At 39.7% G+C, this 15,667-nt stretch overlaps 1 protein-coding gene across 1 annotated transcript in view; it reads left to right on the forward strand.

Moving 5' to 3' along the window:
- CDK14 (cyclin dependent kinase 14) overlaps positions 1-15,667 on the forward strand; it is a 660,346-nt gene that overhangs the window by 191,327 nt on the left and 453,352 nt on the right. Inside the window, exon 5 of the mRNA XM_043462555.1 lies at positions 14,729-14,808. Coding sequence (XP_043318490.1) covers positions 14,729-14,808 — 80 coding nt within the window. The remainder of the gene's footprint in view (positions 1-14,728; positions 14,809-15,667) is intronic.

The raw sequence follows: 15,667 nt of genomic DNA on the forward strand, positions 1-15,667 counted from the left end.
TCGAGAAATGGGAGTATCATGTTTTAAACATGCCTTTGAGCTAGGAAGCTTGAAATGCTATAAGAGCATCAGACTTCATCCTCTTTTCTTTAATCCCAGCTCATGTAATGAATGACTCATTGTCATTCTGATGCTGTAGTTAGACTTTTTAAAAATTTTGAATTATTTTTATTTTTAGATATATTAATAGTATAAGATATTGTTATTGTTCAGTTCCTAAGTCATGTCCAACTCTTTTGCAGCCCCATGAACTGCAGCGTGCCAGGCTTCCCTGTCCTTTGCTATCTCCCTGAGTTTGTTCAAAAATATAAGATATGCCATGTAAGAATTATCCAGGAAATAGTAAGTAATCCAAGATAGGTAAAAATGATAATATCATCAAGAAATATATCCATTTCTTTTCTGCTTTTTTGGGAGCATTTTATGTGGGGAAAAAAATAGCTACTGAAGATAAAAATCATTTTGAAGTGGCAACTTGACCTCAGAACAAGAAAATGTGATTTCTCTAGAAATGTAAAATGCAACCTTTCCAAAGACCTCAGTAATATGTTTCCTAAGACAAGTGTTCTTGAAAGTGGGGCTAGAGAAAAACAAAGCAGAAAAACCCTCCTGCTGCTTCTTTTTGTTCCTTTATCTTCCCATTATGCTCTAATTCTTAGTTTTCATCTATATGTGTGCATATAGATGTATGTTTAGGGATGTGAACTGCAGTATGTTAAAGATGAAAACTTACAGACTAATTAATGCAGTTAGCTTCAAGTCTCACTTTGTGTGAAAAATCAGTCTCAAAACTCCTCATAATAAATTACGTTTACTTACGTCTTATGAAACCCGCCCATCTCATCAAATAAACAGTTCTCCAATAACTTCAGGAGTAGTGTAACCAACTACCTTTACATCTATGGGTGTCCTGGGCATGTTTCCAAGCTTCTTGCCTTTTCTTGATAAGTTAATTCTTTCATTCCTTGTCTTTGATAAATTTGCTTTACTTTTTCTTGACAAAGAACTTACCTTTGTTTATTATGCATTTAAGTTGCTTGATACTGTCTTATTTATTATTTGGCTGGTAATCTCCTCAAGTACTATATGCAGGTAACTTTTTACTCACCCCAGAATGGTTCCTTGCAATTGGAGGTATTCCAGAAGAATACTGAAATGTGTATAGTCGTTTGCCCTAAAACTCTGGAACATTAATGTATCAACACGGGTGATAAAAATCTCTCAAAAGCCAGCAAACATCAAGATAACCACAATACAGTCCAGCTCAATGAGGGAAGGAGAGGAAGTATTAATAATTCAGGAAAAGCTCAGGTTTGACGTTTACATACAAAAGATGCTATTGGGGTAGAAATAAGTGTAATTACTCACTCTGTGTTTTGCTGACATCACAATACTGAGGAGAGTTCATTTTAAGCCCCAAAGTGCAAAGCAAACATAGGAGTGAATTAAATTATCAGATGTCTCGGAAAGTCTGATTGTGCTATGGTTCTCTGAGGGATTCTGATTTATGATCTGAGATGTCTGTGTCACAGACTTTTAAAGATATTGGGAGTTGAGATTGTCCCATCATTGCTAGTCATCTTTGAAGATCTGTGGAAAATTGGGGAGACAGTAGCAGCCTTGAGCTGTCCAGATGTTCACAAAGAAGGTGGAAATGGTTCACCTTACCCTTGTATGCCTTTTTTCATTCCCCCTCCTCCAGCTGAAAATTTTAGGACAGATGATCCACTAAGATGATTTCTGAGTAAGTCAAAATAGAATAATAGTGTTCTAGGAGTTCATAAAAGATTATGTCATACCTACATAACTTTAATTCCTCTTTTTGAGGAGATTGTTAAGCTAGTGGACTGGAACACTGTAAATGCTGGGTATCTGCTTGTTTTTCCAACATGGGTAAATGTTCTGATTATGTTCTGTTAGGTTAGAGAGCTACAGACAGTTGAGTGATCTGCTGTTTCTGGTGATAGATTTAAAACAGGCTGGTAAGAGTGGTAAGATTTCAAGTACTTCTTTTATAAGGTAAAAGGTCGACTCGTTCACCGCTGAACACTGTGTGCTAGATGCAGATTTTCCAAAACAGTCCAGTGGTAGAGATAGAAAGTCAGTGTAGTGGTTTGGGACAGAGTGGCCACGGAGAGGAAGGGCTGGGTTAGAGAGTCTGAAAGTGAAAAGGGAAGGAGGAAGTGGAGAGAGAGAAAGAAAGAGGAGAGAGTCTGTGAAGCCAGGTCCCCCCAGAGGGGATGGGGTGGGTGTCAGGAGTGTGGTGTCAAAGAGCACTGCCCTGGGAACTTCTTTGGTAGCTTCCAGTGGCTAAGACTCCACACGCCCACTGCAGGGGGCTGGGTTCCTTCCCTGGTCAGGGAGCTAGATCCCATGTGCCACAACTAAGGGTTTGCATGGCTAGAACTAAAAGATGTCACATGCCACAGCTAAGTCTTGGCACAACCAAGTATGTATAACACACACACACACATATATGTGTATGTATATATATATATATATATATTTTTTTTTAAATACTGCTCTGGGCCACATCCTGTTGGGTGTTTCCACTCTACTTCAGATGAGGACACACAGAGCAATGGGTGGCCATGGCTTGTCAAAAACAAGATTGAATTTAGAGCAGACGTGAAAGGTGTGAGCAGTTGGTTGCTGCTGACAAGTTGGAATATTATTAGGGATATATCAAATCCCTGAAGGGGCTTCCCTGGGGGCTCAAATAGTTAAGAGTCTGCCTGCAGTGCAGGAGACCCAGGTTCAATCCTTGGGTTGGGGAGATCCCCTGGAGAAGGGCATGGCAACCTACTCCAGTATTTTTGCCTGGAGAATCCCCATGGACAGAGGAGCCTGGCAGGCTACAGTCCGTGGGGTCTCAAAGATTCGGACATGACTTAGCGACTGAACAGAAGCAGCAAGGATGTTTCAACAGATATGGATGCTAGAAGCCCACCCCACACCAGTTAAATCAAGGATGGGGCCAGGCATTGTGGAAATCAATCCTGAATATTTATTTGAAGGACTGATGCTGGAGCTGAAGCTCCAGTACTTTGGCCACCTGATGCACAGAGGCAACTCACTGGAAAAGACCCTGATGCTGGGAAGGATTGAAGGCAGGAGGAGAAGGGAGCAACGAAGGATGAGATGGTTGGATGGCATCACTGACGCAATGGACATGAGTTTGAGCGGAATCTGGGAGATGGTGAAGGACAGGGAACCCTGGTGTGCTGCAATCAGTGGGGTTGCAAAGAGTCGGACACGACTGAGCAACTAAACAATGACAAAAGGGTTTTAAAATGTAGCCAGAGGTGAGATCCTGTACTTTGGCCTCTTGAGCAGCTGCTGGACTGTCCCTAGCCCACTCCAGGCCTTGCCTCACACACGCAGGGATGGCTTCGCTGAGTAACAGCCAAGCCAGCAGCCCTTCTCCACCTGCTTCCAAGAGGCCATCAGGATGGACTTGCCTCTGCCTCACACGGCAAGTGTGGGATCTGGCTGCTCACCACTCAAAAGCCAGTGAAGAGGCCAGGTTGGTGGAAAGGAATTTTGCTTTATTTTGGATGCCTGCAACCGGTCCAAAGGCTGACTGTCCCCCCACTCCCACAGCCTGCTGACAGTGCACAGAGCTTTTATAGACAGGGGAGGGGGCTCCATGCAGAAACAGCGCTGGCAGCTTTGACAGTCGTCTGCAAATTGGTCATCGGGGTCTGGCCAGTGTCCTTTTGGTTGTTTTAGGTTCAGTGCCAGGGTCAGTTTGTTTCTGTTTTCTTTGAGGCCAATTCACAGAATTGTGACAGCGTGTGTCATGGGTAGAGTCTGGTCCTCATGTAATTAACTTTTTCAGCCTGGTGGAGGTTTCAGCATCTATAAGACAGCTCACAGGATATGGCTCAGTTCCTACTAAAGCCCTTGACAAGCTATGGCCCTTGAGAAGGAACCAAAGGTCCTTGACTTTACTGAGTATATTGTTATTATTTGGTCTCCTTTGACTATTTTCCTTTGTTTCTGCATGTTCTCACTTCTCTGACTATAAATTTATCCTTTGGCTGAAGTTTTTCTGTAGACAAAAGGCAGACGGAGGACGTGGGGCACAAGGACCACAGGGTTCTGCTCCGCTTCAATACCACCGCTCACTCCCGCCTCAGTCAGTCCATTGCTCAGTCGTGTCCGACTCTGTGACCCCATGGACTGCAGCACGCCAGGCCTCCCTGTCCATCGCCAACTCCCGGAGCTTGCTCAAACTCATGTCCAAACTCATGGTGGTGCCATCCACCCATCTCATCCTCTGTCGTCCCCTTCTCCCGCCTTCAATCTTTCCCAGCATCAGGGTCTTTTCCAGTGAGTCAGCTCTTTGCATCAGGTGGCCAAAGTATTGGAATTTCAGCTTCAGCATCAGTCCTTCCAATGAATATTCAGCACTACCTGTGGTATGTAACTTCCCGGTTTTCTGTCTGCCACTTGGTTATCTGTCTGTCTGTCTGTCTCTATATTCATCTGTTACCACAGCACAGTCGGTGGAATACAGCTCCCTTGCTATCGGCTCTGACCTCATGCCTGTATTTCTTATTCTGTCTCCTACTCTGTCCCTCCCCTCGTCCTTCAGACTCTTTACCTGTCATCTAGATCTAGAATACCATTCTCTGACTCTCCCTTTTTTCTTAGTGTTTTCCTTATTCCTCCTTTAACAGAAAACTGGCTGTCTTGAGATTGTTGCTTCCCTTGAACTCCTCCAATGATTCACACATTTTTATGTCTAGCTTAGATTTTTGTACTGAGATCCAGACTCATAAATACCAGTGTTTCCCTTATGTCTGCACTTGGACACTTCTAGACTACTTTCCTCCCAAATACACTCTTGGATCTCTGTCTAAATCTCTTCTTTAGTTTCCCTTGACTCAGTACATATACTTCTGTCCACTCAGACATTGCAGTCAGGATATGTGGAATCATCCTTCACCGCTTGCCCTACACCCAATCCCATTTGTGCTTACAGCCTGTTGGTTCTGTCTTCAGAATAGTGTTTTCCTTTTTCCCATTGCTCTTGCCGATGCTCTGGTCCTTGGTGGCGGGCGTCTTTTCCCTGGGCCACTGCAGTCGATGCCCAACCTCCCTTCTCGCTGCTCCCACTGTTGTGTTTCTTCAGTCTGTTCTCCACACCAGAGTGAGGGAGCTGTGGACACACAATTTAATCTTGTTGTCTCTTTTCCTAAGATTCCCCAGCAGTGGGTTTTTTTTTTAATCAGGGCTTTCTGTGGCCCTTAAGGACCTCTGTGATTTAGCTCTCCTGCCCTCTCCACGTTCCCCCATCCACGCACCCTACCCACCAGTGACAAGAACCCTCAGCCACTCTTTCTTATATTTTTATACATTGTGTTTAATACATTGTGTTCTCTGCCTCTGGGCTTTTGTACAGCTTGTTCCATCTGCCTGGAATATTCTTCACTTACTCTTCTACATTTCTTGTTTCAGCTTAAATGCCACACTTTCAGAAAATCCTTCTCTAACTGTCTGAAGTAGGTTATTTTTTTAAAGAAAAACTGAGGTACAGTTGATTTATAATGTTTAAGGTGTACAAAGTGATTCAGATATACATATTGATACATATGTATACATATGTATATATCCTTTTTAAGATTTTTTTTCCATTTTAGATTATTAGAAGATATTAAATATATTTCTCTGTGCTGTACAATAGGTCCTTATTGCTTATCTATTTTATGTATAGCAGCTTGTATCTGTTAATCCCAATTCCTAATTTATCCCTCCCCTACTTTCTCCTTTTGGAACCATAAGTTTGTTTTCTGTTAGTCTATTCTGCATGTAAGTTCATTTGTATTTGTGTTAAAATAGTTTCTTTATCTTTTTTATGGCATGCTGTGATTTCCTTCATGGCATTTATCTCAATTTGTATTAGGTGGGTTTTTTAATTTTTAAAGAACTTATTATGGAAAATTAGAAGAGACCAGAGTTTTCATAACTCCCCATGATGCCATCCTTGACAGCCTATGTGTTTCATCTGTCTTCATTCCTCCCAATTATTTTGAAACATCATTGTATATTTTTTCTTTGAAAGATAAGAACTCTGTTTTAAAATAAGCACCTAATCACAATACCATTATCAAATGTAAAAATTTTAGCAACTTTTAAATCAATCAAATATATAGTCAGTGTTAAAATTAGCTTTGTTGGAATCAAGATAACATTGCAATTCATTGCAGTTAGTTTATATCTCTCTCTTTTAAGTTGTGGGCTTTCCCCCACCTTTTTTTTCTTGAAATTTATTTGTTGAAGAAACAGTTTCCTTTCCCTATAGTTTCTTATAGTCTAGGTTTTTCTCACTGTATCCCAATAAGAAATGGTGTTATTTATTAATAAGGTGTTCCTTTGTCTCCTTAAAATAAGGAATTAGATTATACTTGGTCACATGCAGATTGAATTGATTCCATTGAGGTGCATGAATGCTCCCACCAGGAGGCACGTAATATCTCGTAGCCTTTTTTTGTGATCTCAGCAGCTGTTAATGGTGATATTCAAATTTTGTCATTCCCCCTTCATTTTTCACACAATGCATCTCTACAGAGAAATTTCACGTATCAACTGTCTGATCACATTGAGGTATAGGGTGTATGCCACGCTTCAGTCAGTCCATGGAGTCGCAAAGAGTCAAAGCAGTTTAGCAACTAAACAATGACAACAAGTAGTATATAGGAAGGTATATGAAAAGGGAAGTAAATGCTTGACATATTTGCTTTTAACAGTTTTTAAACTAATGAGTGGGATCCATTAGTTCAGTTCAGTTCAGTTGAGTCACTCAGTCGTGTCTGACTCTTTGCGACCCCATGAATCGCAGCACACCAGGCCTCCCTGTCCATCACCAGCTCCCGGAATTTACTCAAACTCATGCCCATCGAGTCGGTGATACCATCCAGCCATCTCATCCTCTGTTGTCCCCTTCTCCTCCTGCCCCCAATCCCTCCCAGTATCAGGGTCTTTTCCAATGGGTCAACTCTTCGCATGAGGTGGCCAAAGTATTGGAGTTTCAGCTTCAGCATCAGTCCTTCCAATGAACACCCAGGACTGATCTCCTTTAGGATGGACTGGTTGGATCTCCTTGCAGTCCAAGGGACTCTCAAGAGTCTTCACGTACTTTCCAAATGCAACTCATGAGTTTCTTTTAAAGTCTCATCAGAGGGGACTGCCCTGGTGGTCTAGTGGTTAAGACCTCACCTTCCGATGTAGGGAGCGCAGGTTTGATTCCTGGTTGGGGAGCTGAGACCCCACATTTCCTCATGGCCAAAAAACTGGAACATAAACAGCAGAAGCAATAGTGTAACAAATTCAATAAAGACTTTAAAAATGGTCCACATCAGAAGCTGCCATATAGCACAGTGAGCTCAGCCCAGTGCTCTGTGATGATCTATAGCGGTGGGTTCGGGGGATTGGGGGTGGGGTCGGGAGGGAGGTTCAAGAGAGGGGGATATATGAATACTTATGGCTGATTACCTTGTTGTATGGCAGAAAGTAACACAACATTTTAAAGCAATTATCCTCCAAGGAAAAATAAATTGAAAAAAAGAAAAAGAAATTTGAAAATGGTCCACATCAAAAAAAAAAATCTTAAAAAAAATAGAATTTATAAGTAAATAATATCTCATTGTAAACTTATTGATTTAAACATATTTAATGCCTTTCAGCCACAGGTATTAGTTTAGTGATGCTTACATTGTCCCATTTTTGACAAGCGAGCGTCTCCTGCCCCCCTTTGGTTAGCTGTCTTTGTAGATACGTGTTTTACATCTATCTCCTCGGTGAGCCATAAGTGTAGGGACCATATCTGGGTTGTTTGTTCTTTATCCCCAGCACAGACTAACAGTCTCTCAGTTAGTATTTGTTGAATAGGAGGAAGGCTAGTAAAGCTTCATTAAGTGGAGGGCTGTCTTGAGGAAGGGCATTTAACTGGTCTTCGTGGACTCAGAACTTGAATGAGAGAGCTAGAAGTCACAGAAGCCAATTTTGGTTGAACATAAAGAGGGGCTGAAAAGTGTGGGTATTTAGGGGGTTTGCGTTCCACCAAAGGACCAGTTTGTTGGTGGAAGGGACAGACAATCAACCCAGTAAGAATTTTTTCGTTTTGAGTGATCACTGAGTTTCCTTCTTTTTGTTTTTTTGAATTAATTTTTATAATGAAGTATAGTTGATTTATAGTGTTGTGCCGATCTCTGCTGTAGAGCAAAGTGACTCAGTTCCCAGTTACGTTGCACACATATATACATTCTTTCTTATGTTTCTCCATTGTGTTTATCTCGGGATAGTGACTACATTCCCTGCGCTGTACGGCAGGACCTTGTGTATCCATCCTGAATGTCATAGTTTGCATCTGCCAACCCCAGATTCCCGGTCCATCCCCTCCTTCCACTGAGGTTGCTTCTGTTTTAAAGTTCTAAGACTCTCAAATCCTTTACTGACAGATTTTATTTTAGGAGAAATGCAAGTCTTAAGTTATAGAAATGTAATTGTTTTCTTTTCTCCCATGAACGATATATGTTCCTCTAATTTTATGTTTCAAAGTATTATGAGTTTGTACATTTGATGAAGCATCATTATCAATATTTTATCAAATGTACAATCTCATGATAATTGTTGGTTGAGTGCACCCTTTTTCTCATTGCATTAAATTATTGGATTTTTTGCTCTGTTAATCACATCTTAATGACCATTATGCCATTCTTTTATAAATCTTTTTTTTTTTTAAAAGAAATCAATTTAACAGAAATAACATTAGTCTTCTTCCTGTTCTTTCTGTATTGTTTTGATAAAGATTAGGGTGAGGTGTGATTACTGACAACTTACCTTGAAATTTTAAATTTTCTTTTCTTGAACAAATAATGTACTTTTTAAAGAATATTTCTGAATATCAAAGGTTAAATAGTACTGAGATGGTGTCTCTTTTATACCTGAATGAAAATTGAATTTAGGTGGAGACAGCAAGACCATGAATATTTAGCTGCTTTTAATTTTTGAAGTGTGTATGTGATACAGTATCATCAGCATTCCAACCAGTGTCTTAAGAGAGAACAAATAAAAGAAACACTGAAGGTAAAACCTGTAAAATATTTGTAATGACTTTGCCAAAAAGGTGTAAGTTCAGCTCAAAATATTGTCCTCAAGGTACTCAGCCTTGCCATTGTCCCTCTCTCAGTAGTAACTACGTTTCCTTCTATTGCTTTGAACCAACACAGTGAGGAAACAAAGGCTGTGTATCTCATGCACTCAGTATTATTTTCCATAGCAGTTTCTCTTGAGACAGAATCATAATGGAAGAGAGAGGCAGAACATATTAAATTTGCCAGAGTATATTAAATTTCTTTTAGGTGTATTACCTTAATTTCCTTTATATCCTCTAGACATAATTTCTTCTAGGTGTTAGCACATGAACACTATTTTCAGAGATGACCTAGATAATGTTTGTTATTTTGTTTTATTGTACAAAGTTATCTTATGAATTTGAGGTAACTAATCTGATAGAAAACCTTTAGGCTTTCCTTTGAGAATTGTCCATTAGGAAATTCTCTTTGTGCATCGTCTTTTGAGCTGGAAAAATTTATCCTGAGTGGGAAAGTTTTCCTTTGTAGAGTTCATGAAATGTCAAAGTAGCACATGCATGAAAAAATGAATAGGCCGTTCTCCTTATTCAGAACTTCTCGGTCCTGCTTCACCCACACAAGCTAATTTTATTATTTACAGACTTATGGGCACGCATATCTGTGGACAGAATTTCTGAAGTTGGCAGAGGTTTGGACTTGTGGTTAGAACCAGTTTGGAATCACTTATCCTTGAGCATGCAGCGAGCTTCACAGGGAGGCCGAGCTGGGAGTGGCAGTTCTTGGAGGAATTAGAGACTAGTAACTAGTCTCTGAAACTGAAACAGCTCCCTGTATAGCTTAGAACAACTGGACATGAACCTGGCAATCCTCCAGCAGAAGGTTCTGTGGTAGTGGTAACACAATGGAAAGCATTTAACAATGTTATTTACCTGGATTGATGCCTCCATTGCTCATCAAGTCTTGATTGCCTTCTATTCATTAGCCTTTGACTTAATTAATAAGACTTGTTAGAGAGGAATCTTCAATGTTTTCCTGTAAGCAGCTCTAATTTATTGATTCAATTTGAATTTCGTAATTATTCTAAAGAACTTAAATCAATGTTTGAAGTATGTGTTTTGCATATTTAATTAAATAGTTTACACCACACAAAGTAATTATTAGATATGCTCCAAAGTTTGAACATTAGAATATTTGTAATTATTTTTTCAAATGATACCTTTTCTGAAAGTTGAGCCAGTGACATAATGTTTTTACTAAACTTTATGCTGAGGGATTCAGTAATTGGTGAGTGTCTAGACATGTGGAGAAAAATGAAGAAAACAGAGAGTCACAATAAGTCTTAGGTTAAAGAACAATTTGATAATCAATATGATTCTTAATAGGAAACCAATTAAGCAGTTGAAAAAGAGGGAGATACTGATTAGCGGTCTGAGCTCAGATTATTAAAGATAGGGGTTTGAAACAGGTCTGTTGGGTGAAAAAGTTTAATTAACAAAGCATTCTTTAAATTCTAAAACCTTAAGGAAATGAAAATTTTCTATGTCTGCATGCATCATCAAAAACAAGGAGACTGCACCTTTAATTTGAAAAAAGAAAATATTTATTTATTTGTTTGGCTGAACTCTCCAGCATGTGGGATCTCAGTTCCCCAACCAAGGATCGAACCCATGGCCCCTGCAATGGAAGTGTGGAGTCTTAACTGATGGACCGCCAAAGAAGTCCCAAAATAAATACTTAAACTCAAACATTGAGAGTTTGCAATTGACAGGAACATGCCAAATAGATGACCAATAAGGACCTACTGTTAAAAAAATTAAATGTGAAAGAAGATATTGAAATCTTTTAAAAATGTGATATTTCTGAAATTTTTGAAAGCAATAATTTTTATATTTTATTCTTGGATTATCTTGCAAATGTAAGGAAAGAAATGTTAGTATATTGACATTGTTAATATTCATTCAATCAAATATCTTGAGAGTATTCTGTATGTCAGATGGTTTTAGGCATTGAGCATGTAACAGTTAAGAAAACAGAAGAAAGTTCCTTTGCTCCTAAATCTGATAGTCTAGTATAAATTTTAAGGAATTTTTTAGTTTCACATAAAATCTCAGTGTCTTTAACGCCTATGATTATCATAAGTATAAGAAATTGATAATTGGAGGTTTAACTCATGGAGCATTATGCTTCAGAATCAGGATTCCATTAACCTGGATCTTGTTCTTTTAGGCAGTTTATCATAGTAAATATGTTCAAGATTTTTTTCACCTCAAAATGATGCACACAGTCTATGAGATTGCTTAAAGGTGTTCCTTCTTTAGTTGCATTTAAAGTATCAATGCTGGTTCAGTTAAAGGCTCATCGCCTTTCAGTGTATTACAGGGGAATCATAGCTTCATGGTCTGAGTGTGTTTTAAGCATATAGCCTTCCAAAACTATAAATTCCCTATATTCCAGAATTCAGTTTGTGGTATATGTAAGCCAGCGATCTCAAGGGAGGTGGAAAAGCTTTGTGGGAAGAAGGTTGTGTGTGTATATGTGTTTATGGGTGATGGGAGACTATCTGTAAATGAAAGGAGAATTCCAAGCAGTTCTTGGATTCAGTTCCCACCTCCTTAGGGAGCCAGTGATGAGCTCAGCTGGGCTGAGAAAATCTGTACAGATGTCAATACTGACTGCATCCCAGCCTCAAGCCCCGCTGGAGGCCTCCCTCAGCCATAAAGAGCAAAGTGGAGAGTGCAAGGTACAGTCAGTCTCCAGTTGAACCCCATATGAATATTAATATTTTACTTACACCTGGGTACCTAGAGCATAATCAGGATTAGAAAAGCATCATGGTGACATACTCAGGAGAGGAGAGTCGCAGAGCAGAAAAGTGCCAGGCCTGTCCTCCCAGCTGAAACACAGGGGGAAATAAACCAGCCCCCTGACCCAGAGGAGGCGGCACATTGTGGAGCCTTGTAATCAGATGTCCTTTGATTACTGTAACCAGGAATGTATTTGAACAATCAGTTCAATGAGGGATGCCATTAGGATGGCTGGGCTGTGATAAATCCCTGACCTTTCAAATTCTGTGTCTGCGGCAGGATTTTTTTTTTTTTTTTAATAAAAAATAGACCAGTTGGATGCAGTTTACAAGAAAGAGACTTTCAGATTCTTTATTTCAGACTCAGGCACTGGATTCTCTGGGACGCATGGGCTCTCCTCTGCTGATTCCATAATCTCTAAAGATTTTTGGTTGCAATTCAGACTATAGTGAGAAGCTGCTTTTCATCTGTCAAGTTGGCCAAATCATTGGTCGATAACATAGGATCTATCAGTAAAGGGGGGACCCAAGCTCCTGTTTGCTATAGGTAGTAGAAATTGGTACAACCTGTGTGTAGGATAATTTCTTAATGTTCTTCAGAGTTAGAATTTAGAAATATACATTTAAAAAAAATGTATTTGGCTTCACTGGTTCTTAGTTGCAGCCTGTGGGATCTATTTCCCTAACCAGGGATGGAACTTGGGGTCCCTACATTGGGAGTGCTGAGTCTTAACCACTGGACCATCAAGGAAGTCCCCACATTATGTTTGGATTTTACACTTCTACTCTTAGAAATTTGTCTTATAGATATTTTTTTACGTGGGTGAAATTTTGTACAAGAATACTTACAATATCATTGTTTCAGTGGCCCCAAATTGGGAACTTGTTAAATGCCTATCATTAGAGGGTTGAGGTTGGAGAAGGCAATGGCACCCCACTCCGGTACTCTTGCCTGGAAAATCCCATGGACGGAGGAGCCTGGTGGGCTGCAGTCCATGGGGTCATGAAGAGTCGGACACGACTGAGTGACTTCACTTTCACTTTTCACTTTCATGCATTGGAGAAGGAAATGGCAACCCACTCTAGTGTTCTTGCCTGGAGAATCCCAGGGACAGGGGAGCCTGGTGGGCTGCCGTCTATGGGGTTGCCAGTGTCGGACACAACTGAAGCGACTTAGCAGCAGCGGCAGAGGATTGGGATTAAGTTAAGCATACTACACTTAGACAAAGGGACACCCTGTGGTTTTTTAAAAACAAGAGACAATTTCTATGAGTTTATGAGGAAGAGATACTGAGAGATGAGAGATATTGAGAGATAAAAATAATATACACTGTACCCTGTATTGCACATTACCATTTGTATATGTATGTGTTAAGTATACATATCAAGCTAAGTTACCTGAGTTAAGTGGTGACCTCAGAGGGTGGGAGCTGGCTATGGCAGGGAGATTTACTTTTTATTACAGCTTTCTTGTAGCTTTTACATTTTTAATATGGGTTTATTTTACTTATTTTTTTTAAGTATATTAGTATGAAGTATGTTGGTAAGCCTAGTCAAGGTAGAAAGTAGAACATTCAACTGGAAGACCAATACAAATTTTTAAAAAAGTCTTTATTTTATTAACAGAATTGATTGTATAGAAAGTTACTTGCCTAGTGTAATCTTACTTTTAATTAGAGCTGATACACATTTAGAATGTGTCTAGAAGAACCATCTGTTTTGTATGGGTCTTGTGTAATTTTGTAATAGTAAAATATTCTTAACTTTTATTGTGATGGTATACTGCATTATTAAACATCATCAGACTAAATACAACTTTAGGAGACTCTAGTTTTAAGAAAATGGCAAAAAAGGGAGGAATGGGTGGTATTGATAGAAAGAGACAGAGAAAGAAGAGGGAGGAGAAAGAAGACAGTGTCAGTTTTCCATCTTTGGGGACTGAATGACCTCAGCTTAAGACTACAGGTGAAGTTGTTGTTTAGTCACTCAGTCGTGTCCAACTCTCTGTGACCCCGTGGACTGTAGCCCACCAGGCTCCTCTGTCCAAGGGATTTTCCAGGCAAGAATACTGGAGTGGGTTGCCATTTCCTTCTCCAGGGGATCTTCCTGACCTAACCTGTGGCCTCCAGCTTGGCTGGCAGATTCTTTACCACTAAGCCACCTGGGAAGCCCTAAAGACATTTGATCCTAAGAAACAAAGGAGCTATTGGAGAAACAAAGGGAGAGTGTTATTCTGAGTACTTAATTTTTAATTAATCTGAATAATTGATCAAACACAGTGTGTTTTTTTTTTATTAAGCACTAGTTTCATGTTGGAAGGAACATTGAGTGAATCACAGAAAACTTGAGTCAAATCTTGGACTATGCAAGTGTGAATATTTAAAATGTGAATATTTGAAGTGTGAACGTTTATGATGATGATACTGGGTTCCCAGCCTTACTGAAATTAATCTTGTTGTGGTGGCATAATTGAGTCACTGACATTTTTACTGCAAATCCATAAAATACAAATTGTAATGAAGACAACTAGAAAAGTGTGTGCTGAGTCCCTTTAGTCGTTTCTGACTCTTTGCGACCCTATGGATTGTAGCCCGCCAGGCTCCTCTGTCCATGGGATTCCCCAGGCAAGAATCCTGGAGTGGGTTGCCATGCCCTCCTCCAGGGGATCTTGCCAACCCAGGGATCGAACCCGTGTCTGTTACGTCGCCTGCATTGGCATGTGGGTTCTTTACCACTAGCGCCACCTGGGAAGCCCAATTAGAACTGTAACAAGAACACATATTCACAGATTTCCTTCTCTTCCTCTGTTTCTCCGTTTCTCCAGGGTGAATGGAAAGTTGGTAGCCCTGAAGGTGATCCGGCTGCAGGAAGAGGAAGGTACACCTTTTACAGCTATCAGGGAAGGTAGGCATTTTCCCTTGTTATCCTTGCTTTTGTATTTGTGTGATGCCCATAACTGTTTAAATATTATACACCTCTGAATATGCTGTTTCTAAACTATATGGTTATATTTCTAATTGGAATGTGTAAACTGAAATTTAAAATCAGCACCTCTTACAATCACATCAAGTCATGTTAAATAAAACTACCCTGCTGAGTATTCAGCTGTAGGGGGGAAAAGTGCTATGTGTTGATGGTGAGACTGTCACTAGCTGGCTGAGGGGTTTTATACATCTGATTTTGTTTGCAGAGTTCTTAAGGCACATATTAATCTAAAATTACTCTATACTCATGACTTTTAAGGAAACTTCTTAAAAATGGGGGAATTATGCTATCTTATTAGTCTTTTGTACTTTATCTTTCTTGATTTCTTTTTTCCTATTCTTTATCTCCTGTTGGCTTTTCTTATTGATTTACGGATGCTCTTTATGTATCAACATTATGTTGTAATATTTTGTTCGACTGTCATTTTTCTAGAAAGTATTCTTATATTTTTAGATTAAAAAAAATATTTATTTTTGGCTGCACTTGGTCTTTGTTGCTGTGAGCTAGCTTTCTCTAGTTTTGCTAGCAGGAGGTATTCTCTATTTGCCATGTGCAGGCTCAGTAGTTGTGGCCCACAGGCTTTGTTGTCTCATGGCTTGTGGGAGCTTCCAGGACCAGGGATCAGACCCATGTCCCTTGCATTGCAAGGTAGATTCTTAACCATTAGACAACCAGGGAAGTCCTAAAACGTCTTTTAAACCATTATTTGTTACATATAATTTTTTATAAAATAAAACTGCTCTATTTTTGCTTTATACCTTCCTGCATAGTTTTCTAC

This window comes from Cervus canadensis, chromosome 3 (assembly GCF_019320065.1).
Source record: "Cervus canadensis isolate Bull #8, Minnesota chromosome 3, ASM1932006v1, whole genome shotgun sequence".
NCBI lineage: Eukaryota > Metazoa > Chordata > Mammalia > Artiodactyla > Cervidae > Cervus > Cervus canadensis.